This window comes from Rutidosis leptorrhynchoides, chromosome 11 (genome assembly GCF_046630445.1).
Source record: "Rutidosis leptorrhynchoides isolate AG116_Rl617_1_P2 chromosome 11, CSIRO_AGI_Rlap_v1, whole genome shotgun sequence".
In the NCBI taxonomy this organism is placed as follows: Eukaryota; Viridiplantae; Streptophyta; class Magnoliopsida; order Asterales; family Asteraceae; genus Rutidosis; species Rutidosis leptorrhynchoides.
The window spans coordinates 173,894,468-173,916,475 of record NC_092343.1 but is presented as its reverse complement, the minus strand read 5'-3'; the positions used below and the strand labels follow the sequence as shown (position 1 = coordinate 173,916,475).

Below are 22,008 nucleotides of genomic sequence, written 5' to 3'. Positions count from 1 at the left end.
ATTAATATACGATTTATCTTGGAAGTGTTAGGACAGTCAGAATCAAGCGATTCATGACACCTCATACAAAGTCCTCGGACATCCACTAACACTCGAACGATTCAAAAATTTAGCTACAGACTACCCAAGAATCTTATTTTCCACGCCTATCGGAATGATACTCTTTCTTACGTAACTCTAAATCCTAACTTATTCTAAGAGACTACTCCTTTCATGATATTAACACTACCAGTTTTCCAACCAATTTGGCATTTTGCAAAATCAATTGGTAATTAACTTCTCATCCTCATACCTCACTTGTCAGCAACAATTTTACACTTAAACATTTTGGTCCAAAAACTTATAACCTGATAACAGTCATCAATCGCATTTAAATTCATTGGTTTTCATTACCTCATAACATTTGTTGCACAAATGTCATTCAAATATTTTTAAGGTCCTTCACTCAATTTTCCTCGATTTTTCTCCAACTCGTAACGTCTGAAATATGAATATTTTGTTTATCAAATTTTTACATTCACTGTGCGGTCCTCTCGAAATTTTATAGATAACAAAAATCATTAATTCCTGCCACTCATGAAAATTTTATAAATCGTATATATATTTATATATAATAAAATAAATAAATTTACCCTACCTATTTTGGTTAATATTAAATTATAACTTCTTTTCTTTTAAATCAATTCTGTTATGAGTTGTTTAAGTAGTCTAACTAGTTTTACTTAAAATGGTACACGCTGTAGATACCTCTAGTTTTACTAAGAACTTCGTTCCGTTTATATTGCCACATCCAACGTCTCAAACTTTTTCAAAATTTATATGACTGATTTTATAAAATTTTCGTATTACTCTACACTATGTTTGGATCACAGTTCTTCTTATCCTCCGTGCAAGAACAAAACATACCTCTTTGCTCTCATCAACTACTCCTTTTTAGGATCAGTCGTGGCATAAATGCGGACTGTAAAATTAGTGTCTGATGTACGCTCAGTAGCCACCCTAGTTATAGGAAATACACTGAGTGGGTTTCTACCTTAACTGTTATTACAGTTGGTATCACGGATAAAGATTCCACTAAGCTCGTTGAGAAGTTTCTACTTCCGATATTTGACGGCTAAACTCAATACCTTCGCAAACGTCAATTCTATATTTTGATCTTTCGAAGATTTTCTCACCTAGTGTAAACTATTCTTTATAGCCAATGATACACGTTCCTTATCATCCACACCTAAACTTATGAGTAAGGATGAAGCCTAGATCGACTTACTCGTCTGTGCAAGGGCGTCTCTCTCGTTAAGAGATCACACCTTTCGTGCGACTTCTTTTCAGAAATGTAATGAAATTTATTCCAAAAGTCTTTGATCCTCGCTATCCTCTCCGAAGGAGATACCTTAAACGTTTATGACATTGATGTGGTTACTTTAAACGTTACTCTAAACATTTCTTCCTTCACTGGCTGCAACTATATGTTATCCTAGTAGAATTACGACCTCTGTTTCGACATGTAACTGAACTCATGATCATGTAGTTACATTTTTGCAAATGGGCTTTCAAAAATTTCTTCCTATGCTAATTTCACATGTATTATAATATACTGAACGCTGTCTTTCATTAATTGCTTAGACCATTCTGAGGGAATTTTATAATTATGGCTTGCTTTGCATATAAGCCTGAGTAAGTGGCTCTTCAGCTGGCATCTTGCTTCCTTTATTCATGTTGGACATTTCTTGAAATCCAGAGGCATCATTCTATGGTTACTATCTGAAATTAAAAGTTAGTACCATCTGTAACAAACAGGAATCCATATATAAAACTACATGGCCGTGATCTCCACATACTCCTTCCTGTTTTGTCTGCCCTAGTATTGCGGCATAAACGCTCAAGGTTTTAAATGAGCTCAATATTGTTCATAACACATTTCATGTGTCCAATTTACTGAAATCTTATATAGCATTATCATCCCTTTCGAGGAAACTTAGTCAGATGACACTCTAGTTATCCCTTTAGATGACCTCCGCATTGATAATAAAATGCACTTCATAGAAGAACCTACAGAAGTTATGGATCGTAAGATTTAAACGCTTGAAATAGAGCAATTTTCTTATAGTTAAGATCCGTTGGAATTCACGACGTGGTCCCGAGTATACATGGGAACGTGAGGACCAAATGAAACGGAATTATCCCCAGTGCTTCTCAACCGCTGATGCATCCGAGAAGTCTGCCTAAAACTTCAGGACGGAGTTTTCTTTAACGGGAAGGTACTATAATAACCCTCATTTTTCCACTTCTGAAATGACAATTTTACCCCTAGGGTTTTATCCGCATGCATGTTTATATATTAGTTATTAGGGTTGTTATCCTAACGTAATTAACATACGATTTATTTCAATGTTGACAAAATATTAATTTTTAGTCGACACACTTTGTTAGTTAAAGTTTATATTATTCTTAATATACTTTAATTAATAATAACATGTATTAAAAAATTGTGGCACAATTATAAATTATAAAACTATAATGTAAAATTATAAATTAATTAAATGATTAATTATTATAATTATTTAATTAAAAATATAATAAAACTGAAAATAATATTTATATTATTTAAAAATTGGTTTAATTAATAGATAAAAGAGATAATACATTTTATTTAATTTCTAAAATCTTCTAATTATCTTATCATTTTATTTAAATTAAGATAAGATTTGATTTTTATAATATTTTATAATAACTGAAATTTTAATTATTTTTATATTAATTTTCGGATTTAATAATAATATAAGATAATATCAAATTTTGAAAAAAACCTGAACTTCTAAATGATAAGATTTGACAAAAAAATATATATTTAAATTTGTATTTATCTTTATAAAACCTAACTTGTTTTTTCAAGAAAATTATGCCTATAAATACAAGACTTTTTGATAACTCCTAAATTATACAGTATTTGATAGCATTTGGAGGAGTTATCTTGGTATTTTGAAACTATTTTAATACTTAAATACATTAAAACGGGTAAAAACGGGAAAATAGGTATTTTTAATATTTTGTTGAAGTTGTGTATTAAACAGGAGTAAAAAACAGTAAAAGTACAGAAAAATTGACGAAGCCGCCGGCATAAGGGCACTAAAGTCGCCGGCTTACCTGAAATATTCTAGAATGTTCCGAATTTGATCACAGAATATGAAGAACTTGGCGACCAAGAAAAATATAGCCAAGCCGCTGGCTTATGTCACGCGGTTTAATCTTCTTGCTATTCATGTTCAAGTTAAATTTAGAAGTTATTTTCATCTTGATCCAGAAGCTGTCTAGCCAGGCCTCACAATGAAGCCACTAGCTTAAGTTATACAGAAAGATTCCACATACGCTTCAAGATCATGTTTTATGTAGGCCCCACTCCAAGTCAAGGGAAGCCGCCGGCTTCCCATCTAAGCCTCCGGCTTGGGTTAATGGTTTCAGTTGCTATAAATAGAGGCCTTGGGGTCAGTTTTATGAAGTTCAGAATTCTTGTACTCTGCATTCAGAGGAAAAGTCATGAAATCGCTAGTTTTTTATCTATTACAACATTCAAGTTATTCAATCAAGTATTTGTTTTTCACTTCCTTTATTTCGGTATGATTTCTTCCATTAATTCTTGTCTTTATTTTGTTTTTACTTTAGTTATGGGCTAATAGCCTTAAATATGTTTGAACTATGTAACACCTTGTGAACAGTGCTTAATTATTCGAATTGCATGAAAGAAAACAGAAAACTGGATCTGGTGTATGAAGCCGCCGACTTCATATACCAGAGCCGCCGGCTTCATTATATTATTATGCATATTTGCTATGATTTAAATTCAGATAAAATAAAACAATATTCGGCGAAAATATTCAACAGAGTCAACGAAGCCGCCGGCTTTGTTGACCAAGCCGCCGACTTTATCCATTAATTACAGAAATATTTAAATTTGACAGAATCTATGGATTATCTGTTATGTCTTTGAGCATAGGCTGTGGACTGGGTCAGTCCGGCGTCGCCTCCCCCAAAACTGCCTAGTGACCATCGCCACCACACCGACTCGACGTCGGTGCAGCGTCACCTACCCCGACATCGTGAGTAAGACTTTGGGTTGTCGATGGTTAAGTGGGCCCCCTTTTCAAATTTCTAGCCGTTAAGCCTTCGTTTTTTTAAATAACATATTAAACCTCTATAAATGCACACACAAAGTACATTCTATACACTCATACAAACCTCACTTCTCTCATTTCTTATACAATACAAAAAATAGTTTATAAAATACAATGGCTTATTCATCTTCCGACAACGAGTATACGATGCTTGCACTCGAAATGTTAGAGGCCGATCAAAATGATGAGGGGGATAGTTCTAATGTTCGTTTAACGCGACGCTATATCAGACGTGATCACCATGAAGCACATGATCACCTCATAAGAGACTATTTTGTTGAACGTCCGAAGTATAGCGAAGTGGAGTTCAAACTTCGATTTCGAATGAGGAGACATGTATTCAACCGAATTATGGAAGGTATATTAAATTTTTCTGCAAATCGTTTACCTAAATATTTTGAATGGTTTCATGTTAGAACTGATTGCCGTGGGGAGTTAGGCATTAGTACACATTTAAAAATAACGATGGGACTTCATCAGTTGGCATACGGTTATGCACCCGATGCGTTAGACGAGTATTTACAAATGTCGGAATGTGTAGCTCGTGAAAGTTTACAGAATTTTTGTAAATGTATTACTGTTTTATATTCAAATGATTATATGCGCGAGCCTACTCGTGAGGACATGGAACATTTATACGAGGTTCGTGAGGAAAAGCATGACTTTCCTGGCATGCTAGGTAGTATAGATTGTATGCATTGGGTTTGGGGAAAATGTCCGGTTGCATGGCAAGGCCAATTTAAGCGAGGAGATCATAGTCATCCAACTATTATGCTTGAAGCCGTTGCCTCGTATAATTGGATATGGCATGCTTATTTTGGGGTTGTTGGGTCAAAAAATGACATAAATGTGTTAAATACCAGTCCTTTGTTCGAATCGATGCTTAATGATAATTTCCAAGACATCCCTTATGTTATTAATGGTGTGGAGTACAAAAGGGGTTATTATTTAGCGGATAGGATTTACCCTCAATGGGCATCATTTGTTAAAGCGTATTCGAGTGTAGCTGATCCCAAGAGTAAATACTTTTCACGCAAACAATCTAAGGCAGGAAAGGATGTTGAGAGGACTTTTGGTATTTTACAAGGACGTTGGCATATACTACAACAACCTGCAAGGGCTTATTCGTTGAAGGCTATTCAAAGAATTATTTATGCGTGTATCATAATGCATAACATGATAGTTGAAGATAACGGGTTCAATATTTCTGAGAATAATTGGGTGTATGAACCGGTTCAGAACATGCAAACTACTTGGTACGATAGATGTGAAGCGTATAAAGCCAGGACGAAGGAATTACACGATCGGGAGGTGCATGAACGTTTTTAGTCGAACATGTTTGGGCTATTCGAGCTTAGTAGGAGGAAGAGGAGACGGAGGATGAGGGGGAAGAGTGAAATTGGTCGAACATCTTTAGGGTTATTCGAGTTACAAATAACATCTTTATTATGCATTGTATTTTTATTTTGTAGTTTAATTTTTAATTATGTAACTTTTTTTATTATTAATGAATTTTATTTTGTGTTAATATTGTTTTTTTTAAATAATTAAATTAAACTTAAAAAATAATTAAATAATAATAACATACACCATTTTCTCTTTCCAAGACACTGAGCTGACACTGAACTGACATTCTTCCCAATTCCCCTATTTTTTCACCAATGTCAGTTTTCAGTGTCAGTCCAGTCAGCGTCCAGTCATCAGCAAGACACTGAACTAACACTGAACTGACGCGTCACCACACCCAGTGCTCTTATGTCTGATTAATATACCACTGTTTAGATAGTCTGATTTAAATAAACACAATTACTATTGAGTTATAACTAAAAAATCACTAGGATTAAAGCTTAGTAAACTTAAATATAATAAAATCAGATCATTTTAATAGTGAGGGTTATAGCTAGTAACTATAACCAGGGTTTGGTTAATCATACTAAATCTAATATCAGGTCTTAAACAAGCAGCAAATCTAGACATCTATTCTAGGGTTAACCTGATCAACTAGTCTTAGAATTAGATATTCTTAGGTCATTATTAAATTTGAGTTTGGTTTAAATTCAAATGCAATTGTGAGCAAGGTGTGAAAGGTTGAAGCATGTGTTTTATTTAATATTGTTATTGTTATATCTTTAATTTATTTACTTGCAATTTATTTGTTTCTTATTTCTTTATTAATCAAAGCAACTAAATCTTAAAATCAATATTATATCTTCTGAATCCACCCGTTCTCTTGGGACGAACCTTAACTTACTAAATAGTAAATTACATCTGATCGGGTTTTGTTGCTCGTTAGGATGTTAAAAGTAAACTGTAAGTTAAGATATTATAAATTTAAAAGTTAGTTTAAAATATAAGCAATACTGCACACACTTTTGACACATCACTTACTCATTCATTTTTTTTCCCACAAAATTCCTAAGTTTTCTCACAAGAATCTTGAAGCAAATTGAGGTAACTTTTCTTCCTTTTTTTTTATTTTATTATTATTTTTTTTCGATTTCTTTTTCTTTTTATAAACTGAAACTATTTATTTTTTTCCAATATTATAATTATGTTATAAGTATTAATAAGTATTAATCATAGATCTAAGAAATTATTATTGAGGATTTAATTAATACAAGTATTTATTTATAATTTTATAACTATTATACATATTCGGTATTTATTTATTATTTATAAATGTATGAAAATTATTTATATATATTATAAGTATGATAATATTTTATTTATTATTTACTTCTGATCAAAAATATAATTTATTAATAAATTATATATTCGGGTATTATTTATTTATTACTAGCTTAAAACCCGCGAATTCACGGGGCTTTTTTAGGAACGAATCGAAAATTAATTTGTGAGAATAGTTATATTCAATATATACTATTTATTAGGTTGTTAAAAACCAAAACAATTTGAGTAGTAATGTTAAATTACTATTAATAAAACAAGTAAGTTATATCTTGAAAAAAACAACGCATAGTTGAAATCCACATAACGCATTTTTTTGTTGAGATATGTGTGTGTATTTCGCGTGATATATCCGTGAATGATAATTTATTACCCATACCCGATCCATTAATTTTTCACATCATCAATATCCATATCAACTTATCATCTATTTAGTTCATCCATATCTATGTTAATGGATCAGATCGGAGACAACCATTGTCATCCATAAAACCACAACCCATTCTTGAGCAGTTAACATTCATTTTACATTAATAATAAATAGATAGTACTACTTTTTCACCTTGTCAGTCTAAAAACGTATTGCAATGGTTATATATATTGACCATTATAGAAGATGTATGTGCATAGGTATTTTAGTCATAAAATTAGTTGGCTGTGTCTTTTTCTTCATAAAGAACAGCAGTAGTAAGTTACTCCAACCAAAGCAAATAGCAGTAGTAAGGTACTGCAACCGGATATATATTCACTTGACTATAAGTATTGGACATTCAGTAACATGTAATAAACATATGTGAGCATTGGAAGAACTTGAATCAACATAAATAGATAAGAGACTTGGAACAACTTTAATCAACAAAAATAGATAAGAGCCTTGAGCACGAACTTGTTTCAATGACACTTTACATATACATTGATCCAATAAGATAAGAAAGCATTTTGGCTAACTTTTAAAGTTATATGTTGATTAATCATATGAATATTTAAGAGTAAAAGGATATGGTACATTACCGAATTCACAACCGTCTATAGATGATAATATTTGTTGATTATTCACGGGCATTTGTAGATGATCTTTATCATTTTAATTATCCCGAATGATTACCGGGAATGTTTTGGCCACCAAATTCACTATTATAATAGATAAAGTTTGCTCTGCAGATGTGTAACATATAACACAACAAAATGATAAGTACAAAATAAAGCACATGAAACACAAGGGGCACATACACAGAAAATAAGAACTCGGAGAACCTTAACCTGTTAGCGAACTGTACAAACCCTCAACATTTGCCCACTGGAATCCTCACATCAATTAGTTCACCAAACTGTCTAAACAACTTCCTCAAGGCTTCATAAAAAACACTAGCGTCAAACCCACCAACATATATATGTAACATGAATATATATTGTTAACTGTTGAACAAAAAAACATACACTTGCCACAAACCGATGACAAAATGCCTACAATTGTATTGTTTGGGTCACTATCTTCCTAAATCCCTGACTTCCGCGAGCATTCTCTTAGGGAGCTGCATGCTCAAAATGTTTAGACTACAAAAATCCATATAGATAATCCAAAATTTAATAATATAGTTAGGAAGCATGAGTGCATAATCCATTCTCCTTAAAAAAAAAATAATTAATAAATAAATAAAATAAAAAATAAAATAAAACTTACCAGTACCAACACAAATACAATTATAATATGCTAGGTTTTTGAGCCCGTGCATTGTACAACTACTAAAAATAGTCAATGAAAAAACTATAAGTTTCTTAGACATTAGTGTCACATTCTTAAATAAATTTGTGTTGTAGTAACTCTTAACAATATTGCTCGACGGATCTTCTTGGAGGCACTTCAACTTTTTGCAAATTATAAGGAGAAACACATATGCCACCCAAAAAAGTGCTTTTTTGCCTACCCTTTGTGAATGATTATCAATGAAAAGCCTAACGCCCTAATAAAGTTAGAAAAAAAATTCATAACCTGCTTGGAGACATTTAAAATGCACTTTTACTCCTTCACCAGCAGGTTTTGAAGTGTTCATGCACCTTCCATATAACCAGTTCACATAACAACATAGCTGGTTACAATATCGGCCTTCAATTAGTGACGAAACATTCAATAGGTGACATGAACATTACCATATTAGGATACTTGAAACTGCAACGATATTGTATGTAACAAAAACCTGTACATAGAAATAAAGTCTTAAAAATGGATGCTTCCACACACAGCCTTAAAAACTTGAAATTGAAGTGTTCAAATAGATGCTTCCACATAGTCTTAATATATATAATATGACTAAAAATAGTCAAACCAATTGTGTTTCTATCCACCTTGTATCAACAACTTCCTTTGATTAATTAAGCGTTTCTTCAAATACTAATCATCAAACCTATCTTTCAGTTAATAATTTTCAAACAATTGCTTAAATATTTCTACTCCTCATGATTTTAGGCCATAATCAAAATGACCATTTGTTACATTTAAAATCTAGTGCTTTCAATTTCCCCAATCAAGAATACCAAATATTATACTAAATGTTAACAACACATTAATGGAAAATCCTGGAATAAGTTGTGGAAAATCCGACCTAAAGTTTAAGCTGTATAGCTTTTAGTGTTATTATGGGTTACAATTTTATTTTTATTTGATTTTTGCAACATTAATATATCATTAATCTAATAGTTTTTTGCTGTCAACAAATAGTTGTGAAACTCACAGTGTTAAATTTTTTGAACATAAGGCAAACCTAACTTCATATTGATTATCCAATAGATTAGTAACTTTGTATTCGACATTTGACCAAACAATTGGTGTTCAACAAACAAACATGAAATCTATCTCAACCTAACCTCATAATAAACTTCCAAAGGTTGTGAAATATAAAGCAAAAAAATGAAAGCACAATGAGTGTAGCCATTTAACCCAATTAAATGAAGAATCAAGTCCAATCCTTTAAATGCGATTCAAAAAATTAGCAGTCCAAAAGATATAATTTAGTAACCCCTAATACGCCTATAGAAATAATGAAGAATTTTTTACACTATATTATCTGGTGGTTTTGGTTTATTATAATGTATTCAAAAAACCAAATAATTAGTTACCTGCTCTGAAATATGGATGATCATTACACACATGAATCTGAAACTGAACCTTGAAATCATCCATCTGGTTATACATATACATATGATCAAAAGATCCGAATATTGACATTAAGCGATAAAATATAAAAAAATGAATATTTGTTATATTGGCATGATCTGAATATTGACATGAAGCGATAAAAAACCTAATTGCTGGACAAAGCGAAAAACAGAAAGATGAACAAAAAAACATATTAACCTAATTCAAACCTAGTTAATTATATGAATAAATTAATATCATATATGTTGGTACAATTTTTCGTGTAGCGGCTGTAAGGTACCAGTACAAGACAACAGCTACCTAGCATGTAGCGTGTAATGTTGATTGATGTTTGCCCTCGAGAAGTAATCTCTGCAGACCCGGAACACGGATGAGAGATCCGTGGGGTGGCCTCAATCAATCTGGGGATCAATCGTAATTGATCCGTCTAGCGTATTGCTGCTAAGCGGCTAATGTGCGTTAAGAGTGAGAAAGAACTGTGTGAGAGAGAAAGTGTACTTCTCTCTGACTGAAGTTCCGTTGCTAAATGTGATGACCCAGGGGGTCTATTTATAGGCGTAGAATGTCTGAAATTCTCGGGATACACGTGTCAATCGCTGATTACTTCTGTTATGCGAAGTATACGGAAGGTCGGTGGCGTGTGCTGACGTGGTTGCATGCCGTTCATGTGCTGAGTAAAAGGGCTTAAGCATTGAAGCTGCCTGCAGGTCTTACACATGACGCTGGGCGGCCTGCTGTACGCTGGGCGGCAAATACTGAAAATTGCAAAATTTTGTTATGTTTTGTGCTTTTTGATCTATTTTTCTGTATAAAAATAGTGTTTTTATGCGTGTATCCCCTAGGATACACCATTAAGTCCACCCAGTTTAATGTCTTTATTTTTACTAAAAATAAAGTCATTAAACTAAAAAATAAATAATGCCTTTTACCTTGGGAACAGAAAAGTGCTATAGCCAACTTTTTCTCTGCTATGTCAGCTATTTTTTGATCATTGTCTGCAAAAAGTACCCTTTTCGAATTTCGAATTTTACTTTTCAATTAAATTTATTTTTCCCGCATATTTACTCATCCAACACGTGGCATCATATCTTCCATACGATTAACCGCCAACTGTTCATCTTCTACTCGCTATTTAAGATGCAGATTTTTCTGTTTTGCATTTACTTCTTCCCGAATTAACTTCTCTTTATCTACCTTAAATCCTTTATTAAGAATTCCTTTCTTAAATACCCAATCAATGGCTATCTTTAATGTTGAAGATATTCCGAGCAAAATTTCATCAATCTATCTCGATCGTGTCAGAATCGCCTTCCCTAAATTTTTTGGTGCTGATGCTGTTCTTCCAGGTCCTCATGATCGTGCATCTCATCCCCCTTCTAGAAAAGTAGCTATTTATGGTCGTGCTTTGTATTTTTCTCATCTTCGTGTTCCTTTTACAAAATTTTACTTAGACATTTGTTGTTTCTACGACATTAGCGTTGGACAATTTGAGCCTATGTCCATTCGAAAAATTATACTTTTCGAGATGTACTTTCATGCTCGAGATATTACACCTTCTGTACTCCTTTTTTGTCATCTTGCAACTGTAAAGTCGTATGATAAAGGATGGTTCTGTATTACTTTATATGGATTTCTGCTTAACTCTAGTGATTCAGCAGAGGACTGGCAAAGCACCTTCTTCTTTATTGATAGTGAAGTGATTCCCATTGATTGTTTAAAAGCTCGTTACTGGCATACATCACTCTATCCCCCCAAAATTACCTATCCTAGGATATTACCTGATGAACGAAAGCTAGTAAATATGATGAAAAAAGAGAGGATTCCAGACCGCCGATATCCAGAACATATGCTTTCATTATGTTCACTTAATGCTGAATGGGACGCAAAAACTCGTGGTTGTGCGATTGTTATGTTAAAAAATAAAGGTATATTATGATGATAAATTGTAGTTTGTTTATTAAGTTGTATTATCTGCTTAGTGACTGTTATTTTTTGTTTATTCAGCAATTACTCCGCTCACCGCCTTGCGTCATATCAAGTATGACGACCTCCAATTTGCTTCTGAAAAGATGGTTGATGAAGTTCTTGAAAAAAATCTATGTGAAAATGAGCTTATCAATGATACTGCTTTAACTCGAGCAAATTCGAGAAAACGCCGTGCTGCTGGTAACCTTTCTTTTGAATCAATAGCAGAAGAAAATCTTTTTTGCCTTTTCCATATGCCTAGCAATGGTGGCTATTATAATGTTGATCCTGATAAATATCTAATATTGAATTGGGATTCATCCTATCTAGATTGGAAAAACTTTTTGAATAACAACTGTTATTTTAATTCTGCCATGGCATCAGAAGAAGAAGCACAGAGAAGGCTTGCTCTTCCGCCTCCCGCTCAGCGTAACAAAATAGGGGAAAGTAGTTGACAAATTAGCCTCCCTAACTTAAATACTGCTGGTTTGACATCTATTTTGGCTGGTCCTCCTGGTAGTTATGAGGATTTCATGAAATATTTTGAAGCCATGATGTCTCCTTAACTTATTAATTTCTTTGAGAGCTTATTTGATGGTGATGCCCGAAAATGTCAAGCACAGGGCATTATCTGAAATAATGCTACTGAGTTTAATAATTTGAAACGTTTAGAACGCTCTGATCAAGTTCACCGTGACAAATCTGAAAGAATTGAGAAAGACTCAGAGTCAATGAAAGCTGCAAGGCTTGAGTTGGATACTGCTGTTGCTACAAAGAATGCTGTTGAGGCTAGTTATGTTGAAATGGCAATGAAAGAAAAATGGTATCTTCATAAGATTGAAACATTGACTCAGTCTGAAACAGCATTGAAGGAACAACTGGAGTTAAGCAAGGGTGAGACCAATTGACTTATTGCAGGCGTGCCGAAGATTGTAAAAAATGCTTTTGCCTCTGAAAAATTAACCAAGCCTTTCAATGAATTCATAACCATTGCGCTGGACGCTGAAAGGATAAGGTTTCTGGATACAATGAAGAGTGATGTGCTTGATTTTCCGAAATCTTTGCCTGAATCGCTCATATCACAATTGAAACTAGATGCAAAAGATAAGCTTAAAGTGATAAGTGATCAAATAGAGCATCTATCATTTCCTGAGTTAGAAAATCTGTGTAATAACGCTGCTACATCAGTAGATGATGTTTTAAATTTAAAATTATAATGTGCACTGCTTGCATTATCTGCTAGTGATTAATGTATATTATAAATGCAATTACTTTGTGTTAATTTTGCCAAAGCTTTATATGTTTGATTTGAACAATCAAAAATGATGACTAGCCATATATTGTTTATATTATTTTTTCATCATGACGATCGTAGATACATTCTATTGCCTGGATGTTCAAAGGATTTCAACGTTATCCACTGCCATTTCAATCTTTTGTTTATGATTGAACTTCTGCCACCGAGGAAAAACTTCTCTTTGCGGGCAGGGATCACACACAGCTTTGTGACATCTGATTAAAATCCTTGGCCGGATTAAAATTATGAACAATATGCTATAAGAAATTTATCTGAATTCTTATTTATTTAAAGAAATTTCTACATTTATGATTGCATCTCATATTCTAAATAGTTGATCAGGCTATTTGAACATGCAATACTACGCATAAAATTTCTTTAAGCTCATTGCGTTTCATGTTCTTTGAATTTCTTCACAGGAAGGCGCTGCAAGGGTATAAGATCCGTTAGGATGTGCCTACATAATTTTATATAGACCTTCCCAGCGTGGCCCTAACTTCCCTTGTTTTTCCTGTCTGATTGCTTCATTGTCCCTTAACACTAAATCTCCTTCATTGAATTCCACGTATTTGACTCGCTTGTTGTAATATTTTTCCATTTGGTGCTTGGCATCCGCTTGACGGATGGCGGCCATGATTCGTCTCTCTTCCAATAGATTTAGGTTTTCACGTAAGATGGGTGAATTATTTTCTATATCAAATGCCAAAACTCTTTGTGTTGGAACACTGATTTCAGCTGGTATTACTGCCTCAGTGCCATATACCAGACTGAATGGTGTCTCACCCGTGCTCCGTTTTGGCATTATACGGTGAGCCCACAAAACGTATGGCACTTCATCTACCCATTTAGTTTGACTCAAACCCAATCTAGCCTTTATGCCGGATACAATTTCCTTATTCCCCACCTCAACTTGGCCGTTGGCTTGTGGGTGAGCAACTGAGGTAAATGTTTGTTTAATGTTTAATTCTTCACACCAACTTCTGAATGGATTATCTGCAAACTGCTTACCATTGTCACTTACAATTTCATTTGGTAAATCATATCTACATACAATATCATTCCACACAAACTTCTTTATATTTTCACCCGTTATCCGTGCCAACAACTTTGCTTCAACCCACTTGCTGAAGAAATCAATTGCAACCACTAAGAACTTTGCGTTTCCCACACTTCTTAGAAATGGTCCTACTATGTCAATTGCCCACTTACAAAATGACCATGCAGATGATACTGAGATTAAATCATACTTGGGTAAACACTGGACGATTCCATGCCGCTGACAGGCATCACATGTTTTGATTACCTCTGATGTATCTCTGTAAATTGTTTGCCAATAATATCCTTGTTGCATTATCCGTCCAACCATAGTTCTATAACCAGCATGTTGTGCACATAAACATTCATGCATCTCTTTTATGACATCTATTGCTTGCTGTGGTGTTAAACACCTTAAATTTGGACCACTGAAGGATTTTCTATAAAGTACTCCATTTTCCAGGATGTAAAGAGGAGCTATTACCTTTTTTTGTCTTGCTTCTGTTACATCAGTTGGCAGTGTTCCGTCTTGCAAATATTTCACATGGGGAGTTATCCAACACGATCCCCCTTCTTCAACTGTTGCCACTACCACTTTTTCATCAATTAATTTATCCTTCAAGACTTCCACTAAAACCTTCTTATACAAATGATCAAATATTAACGTTGCTAACTTGCTTAAAACGTCTGCCTTTTTATTTTTATTTCTTGATATTTGTACAACTTACTAAGTTTCAAATTTTTTTGAAATTTTCTCAACCAGCTGTAAATATCGTTTCATAGAGATATCTTTTGCTTCAAATGCTCCATTAACCTATTGTGCTACAATATGAGAGTCTACATATGCACGCAGATGTTTTATTCCCATCTCAGACGCTATGCGGAGGCCGAAAAGCAATACCTCATATTCTGCTTAGATGCGTAAAAACAAAACTTCAGTGCATATGTATGTTCTTCTCCTTCTGGACTGGTAAGCACTAATCCTGCACCAACTCCTTCCTCACTTGATGCATCATCAGTATGCAATTCCCACACGTAATTATTGTCTTTAACATCTTGCAGATGATCCATCTTTTCTGTTGTTTCTAATAGAAAATCTGCCAAAATTTGTCCTTTAACTGCATGTCGTGGTGAGAAATTTATTTTATAATCTCCCAATTCAATTGCCCATTTTGCTAGACGGCCTGATGACTCTGGATTTTTCAAAAAAAAATTAATTGGTTGGTCTGTCAGAACGAGAATTGAATGTGCTTGAAAATAACGTCTGAGTCGTCTAGCTGTATGTGTTAAAGCGTATACCAATTTTTCAATTGGCGGATAGTTAATTTCACTTTGCTGCAATATCTTACTGACAAAATATATTGGCATTTGTATCCCTTTTCGTTCAGTGATTAAAACTGAGCTAATAGCTTCTGCTGACGCTGCTAAATACAAAATTAGCGTTTCCCCTGCTATTGGTACGGTTAAAGTAGGCAATTCTTTTAAGAGCCGCTTAATATCCTGAAAAGCTGTTTCAGCCTCTTCCATCCACATAAAATCTTTTTTGTTCAAACAACTTTTTAAAACCTTCATAAATGGTAGCGATCGATCTGCTGCCCTTGAAAAAAACATTGTTAAGGCTGCTAATCTTCCATTCAAGCTTTGCACTTCTTTCTTTGTTTTTGGTGATACCATATCTTGAATTGCTTGAATCTTTTTTAGATTAGCCTTAATTCCTCTCTCTGTAACAATATGTCCTAAAAATTTGCCTTCCTCCACACCGAAAGTGCACTTCTTGGGATTTAACTACATATTAACTCTTCACAGTGATTCAAATGTTTCAAAAGTATCTCTGAGTATACTTTCTTCTGTATGACTCTTGATAACAATATCATCAACATAGGCTTCTACATTCCTGCCTATTTGATCCTTAAATGCTTTATCAATCACACATTGATAAGTTGCTCCTGCATTCTTTAATCCAAAAGGCATTGTGATGTAGCAAAAAATTACATCTGGTGTGTGGAATGTTGTTTTATCTTGATCTCGTATTGCCATGGGGACTTGATGGTATCCTTTGAATGCATCCAAAAAAGATTTAAATTGATATCTACTTACAGACTCCACTGTCCAATTGATTTCTGGTGAGGATAGTTATCCTTTGGACATGCTTTATTTATATCTGTGAAATCTACACACATCCTCCATGAATTATCTGGCTTTCTAACCATCATTGGATTTGCTACCCATGTCTGGTATTTCACTTCCCTCAATATCCCATCATCCACTAATTTTTTAACTTCTTCCCTGAGAAATTTGGTTCGATCAGGAGCCATGCCTCTTTTCTTTTGACATACTGGTGAGATATTAGGATTCACACTGAGCTTATGTTCAGCTATATGACGTGGTACTCTAGTCATATCAGAATCTCACCACACAAAAACATCTAAATTGGTTGCTAAAATTTTTATAAATATTTTCCTTTGTTTCTTTTGCTATTGTGTTTCCTATGATGATTTTCTGATCTGGAAATTCCAGATTTGACGACACTAACCCATCTTCATGAACAATTAGATTGACAGCTATTGTGTTTATTTGCACACATTCTATTGTTCTTTTCCGTTTAGCGTATAGCGTGCCAATGCCAGCCGGTGTTGGAAATTTCATAATTCCATGCACTGTTGACGTTACGGCTCCAAATGTCATCATAGCTGATCGACCTAAAATGACATTATACTGTGAATTTGCTTTGACAACTAAAAAATCGATATGAGCTGTTCGTTTGTATGGTGTTTTTCCCAATACTACTTCTAAAACTATACAACAACAACAACAACAATACCCAATTCCACTAGAGTGGAGTATGGGGGAGGTTAGATGTAGACAGTCCTTTCCTCTACCCTAAAGTAAAAGGGAAGTCATTCCTCCACCCACGGATACCTATCGGTCCCCAGGTAGAGGAAGTCGTCCCTCCCTATTCTGTAGAGCAGAGAGGCTGCTTCCTAGGGACCTCCGACCATAAAGAACCATGAATTCCAATATGTGCAGTAAAAGTATACAAGTAAAGTAGATAAAAAAGAAACTTTACCATGAATAAAGTATATATCAATACGATATGTATAGGTAAATAAAGCATGTAACAAAATAATGTAATATAACATATAATTAAAATATGTGCGTGTCAAATATGCAAGTATAACCAGTCATGTAAGTACAATAAGTATACGAAAACATGTTGGTAAGAAACATGTAGGTATACTATGCAGTATAAAATAGATGGTATACAATGTAAACATAGACAAATAAGAATACAATGATAGCATAAAAGCATGTGATATGTAAGTATGTATAAATTAATTGCTATATAATGTAATACAAACATGTAACCATATAGTGCAATAAATCCTCTGAAAATGCTACAATAAGTATAGATATATAATATAACCGTAAAACAGGTACAGCCAATACGATAAGGCACACAAGCAAGTAGGCAGGAAATATAATATAAATATATAAAAAAATAAACAAAATGTAAAGCCTAGTCATCTATTCTAATTCTACTCCTCCACAAATTCCTATCAGAAGTCATGTCCTCAGTCAATAAGAGCTCCTTCATGTCAAGCTTCAATCTATCCTCCAACCTACGTCTGGGTCTACCCCTTCTCCTTACGCCCCCAACAACAAGGGTCTCGACTCTCCTAACCGGGGCTAAAAGTGGGCGCCTCAAAACATGTCCAAACCATCTTAGTCGTCCTTCCCTCAGCTTGTTGGTTATGTTCCCAACTTTCAAGTTCTCCCTAAAAACTCCATTTGGTATCAAATCTAGCATTGTCTTACCACACGTCCACCTAAGCATCCTCATTTCTGCCACCTCCATCCTTCTCTCCTGGGCTTTCGTCATTGGCCAACACTCCGATCCGTACAACATGGCCGGTCTGATTGCCACCTTGAAGAATTTCCCTTTCAATTTAAGGGGTACCTTCTTGTCGCACAATACCCCTTTCGCTGCCCTCCACTTCAACCATCCTACTCGTATACGATGTGTCACGTCCTCATCTATCCTTCCCGATTTGTGAAGCATCGAGCCTAAATATCTAAAGGACTCTTGTGGAGGTAAAATTTGGTCCCCAATTCGGACGTCCACAATATCCTCTTGTTCCTCTTCGCTCGTCCTGAAATCGCATCTAAGGTACTCCAACTTAAGTCTGCTAATCCGTAGGCCATTTGATTCTAGGGCGCTCCTCCATTGCTCTATCCTTTTGTTAAGCTCATCCTGGGAATCCGAAACTAATACAATATCGTCCGCGAATATTAGGCACCATGGGATGTTATCTTGTATCCTTTGAGTCAGTTCGTCTAGAATCAAAGCGAAAAGATATGGGCTAAGGGCCGATCCCTGATGTAAACCTACCTCTACTGGAAAAAACTCAGTGTTTCCTACCGTCGTACGTACACGAGTCTTCGCCCCCTCATACATATCTCTAATAGTCCTTATATATCTACTTGGGACACCCCTAACATTAAGGGTCTTCCAAATCAGCTCACGCGGGACACAGTCATAAGCCTTTTCCAAGTCTACGAATGCCATGTGTAGGTTCTTTTGTTTTTCCCTATACTTCTCCATAAGGCTTCTAACGATGTGGATTGCTTCTATCGACGAACGTCCTGGCATGAAACCGAACTGGTTCTCTGAAACCTTTGTCTCACGTCGGAGCCTCGTCTCAATCACTCTCTCCCAAAGCTTCATTGTATGACTAAGTAACTTTATGCCTCTATAATTACTACATATTTGCGCATCTCCCTTATTCTTGTAAATGGGAATAACCTCACTAAGTCTCCATTCCATAGGCATCTTTGCGCTTCTAAACGTCATGTTGAAAAGGTTTGTCAGCCATCTAACCCCTTCCTTCTAACCATGACGGATCATTAGCAAAACTTGCTAGGGGAATAAACGTGTCTTTCAACTTCTCTTTAACTCTTTCTGGTAATTGTACAAAACAATGCTCATAAATGATATCTGCTCCTGCTCCTGTATCAGTATATATTCCACCAACAACGCAATTTGCTATTCGGGCTTCAATCACTACAGGAGCATTAGATGGATTGGTATTAAACATGGAAGAAAAAGCAATCAATTCCTGTTTCCAATCTTCTAATGCTTCTGCTTTCCTCCTTTTTCCTGCTTGCCATGAGTGTATCATGTTTGCCTTAATAGGTGTTATCTTACCATTACACCTTTTGGTGCTCTTGAGAGTTGAGTGATCATTTAGAACGGATGGCACCATTTGTTGGTACGATTTTTCGTGTAGCGGCTGTAAGGTACCAGTACAAGACAATAACTACCTAGCGTGTAGCGTGTGATGTTGATTAATATTTACCCTCAAGAAGTAATCTTTGCAGACCCAGAACACGGATGAGAGATCCGTGGGGTGGCCTCAATCAATCTGGGGATCAATCTGTAATTGATTCGTCTAGCGTATTGATGCTAAGCGGCTAATGTGCATTTAGAGTGAGAAAGAACTGTGTGTGAGAGAAAGTGTACTTCTCTCTGACTGAAGTTCCGATGTGAAATATTGTGACCCAGGGGGTCTATTTATAGGCGTATAATGTTTGAAATTCTCGAGATACACGTGTCAATCGCTGATTAATTATGTTATGTGAAGTATCCGGAAGGTCGGTTGCGTGTGCTGACGTGGCTGCGTGCCATTCACGTGCTGAGTAAAAGGGCTTAAGCATTGAAGCTGCCTGCAGGGCTTACGCATGACGCTGGGCGGCCTGCTGTACGCTGGGCGGCAAATGTTGAAAACCGCTATCTTTTGTGCTTTTTGATCTATTTTTCTGTATAAAAATAGTATTTTTATGCGTGTATCCCCTAGGATACACCGTTAATATCGATCAAATATTAAATAGAAAATTGAAATACCATGTGATTACCTGGATTCATAGTTAGGGTTAAGTGTTAAACGTTAATATTCATCATCATCTGTATTCCATCACAATTCTGATATAGAAATCAAAATTTTGCCAATCTGTCTCACACTCTAAAAACCTTAATCGTCATGCTATATTTTAATCGATCATGAAACTGATTATTCTTCGTGTTAGAATACTTATACGAAACAGATTGAGTTGGGAGTAATTTATGGTTTTCTCTGGATGTCATGAATGAGTTTGATTTTCAACAACCCCTAATTTTGATCTTCTAGCGCGTGTCTTTTTTCAGTATGAGGGTTATCTAAGTCTGTTTAGTTAACAGTTTCATCTTTATGAGGTCATAAAGATGTGTCATCAATTTGTGTGGTTATGATCTAATATAAGTTTTAAAATTGATGGCTAAGATTTAGTTTTTAAAATTTTGATGACTCATTTATGTGTTTCTTATAATATATAGAGAGATATAAGTATCAAACGAATCATTAAATATCAATTAAATCTTTTAAAATTAGTTTTATTTTTATAAACTGATAAACATTATTATTTTTACAGATATTATATTATAAAATATTTATTTATATAAATAATCACAATAATTTTTATCATTTATTTAATCATATTATATATTTAATATGTATATTCGGGTTAACAAAAATTAAAAATAGTTAAAAACTGAATGAAGTTATTTTTAATTTCTGGAAAACTTATAATATTTATTTTGATTTAGAATAATCAAAATCACAAATTTATTAGTCGATTTAATATTTTATATATATTTAAACTGTGTAGGTGATAAACCGAAAATAAAACCAAAGGAAATTGAAAAATATTTATTGGAATAGGATAAAATTTATTTTTATAAATTTTTATAGTTTATTATACTGATATTTAGTTATTAAATTTGGTATTATAATTATTCATCATTTATTTATAATTAAAAAAGAATTATGAATTATATGTATTTATATAAGTCAAAAAACATAAATAATTATATATATTATATAAATCAGTAAAGATATAATTTTTAAGTGTTTATATAGTTATTTAGAACCTATAATATATATATATATATATATATATATATATATATATATATATATATATATATATATATATATATATATATATATATATATATATATATATATAATTTTTATACGTAATCTTCTATTTAATAGGAATATATATACATATCCTGTATTCAAAATTAAATTATCCTTATATATATTTTTGAAATATTACCTAAATATAGATACTTTATTTTTGTAATTTAAAAATTCGTAATATATATATAATAACCGAATTTCATTTTTATTTATTAATAATGTATAATTTATTTAATAAGATAATGTTTATAAATTTAATATAATTATAATCTATAATATAATCTATATTATAAGATGACATCTTAATTTAATTAAGTTATTATATATTATATAATTCATTATATAAAAGTATAATAAAACAATAATATATAATCTATAACTTAAACTTATATATGTATATATATATGTATGTATATATATATATGTATATATATATATATATACATATATATATATATGTATATATATGTATATATGTATATATATATACATACATATATATATATAATACAAGTAACAATTTAAACGTGTTGTATTTCTTATACGCACATTACAAGTGAAAACTATATTCACAACAAGATAAACATACGACATATACAAACTTTTACGGTCATGAGTGGATGATGTCTAGATTGCCATTATGGGAATATGGTTTTGGATAAAACGAAAGGTTGTTGACTT

At 33.5% G+C, this 22,008-nt stretch overlaps 2 protein-coding genes across 2 annotated transcripts; one reads left to right on the top strand and one right to left on the bottom strand.

The window, feature by feature from the left end:
• Positions 1-4,283: 4,283 nt before the first annotated feature.
• Positions 4,284-5,498, top strand: LOC139875254 (uncharacterized). Its single transcript, XM_071862597.1, has one exon. The coding sequence runs from the start codon at positions 4,284-4,286 to the stop codon at positions 5,496-5,498; it is 1,215 nt and encodes a 404-aa protein (XP_071718698.1).
• A 10,903-nt stretch (positions 5,499-16,401) lies between these two features.
• LOC139875253 (uncharacterized) lies at positions 16,402-19,488 on the bottom strand. Its single transcript, XM_071862596.1, has 3 exons — positions 19,188-19,488; positions 16,842-17,103; positions 16,402-16,699 (listed from the first exon to the last, which is right to left on the bottom strand). The coding sequence occupies exons 1-3, from the start codon at positions 19,486-19,488 to the stop codon at positions 16,402-16,404; spliced, it is 861 nt and encodes a 286-aa protein (XP_071718697.1).
• Between the last annotated feature and the right edge of the window lie 2,520 nt (positions 19,489-22,008).

What these genes read in the sequence shown, in the direction of transcription:
- LOC139875254 (XM_071862597.1), top strand. Translation starts at nt 4,284, where the DNA reads ATGGCTTATTCATCTTCCGACAACGAGTATACGATGCTTGCACTCGAA.
- LOC139875253 (XM_071862596.1), bottom strand. Translation starts at nt 19,488, where the DNA reads ATGATACACTCATGGCAAGCAGGAAAAAGGAGGAAAGCAGAAGCATTA. An exon ending in GTCATGGTTAGAAGGAAGGG is followed by an intron (nt 17,104 to 19,187) that starts GTTAGATGGCTG and finishes GTTGTTGTATAG; the next exon opens with TTTTAGAAGTAGTATTGGGA. An exon ending in CTAATTGTTCATGAAGATGG is followed by an intron (nt 16,700 to 16,841) that starts GTTAGTGTCGTC and finishes TGATATGACTAG; the next exon opens with AGTACCACGTCATATAGCTG.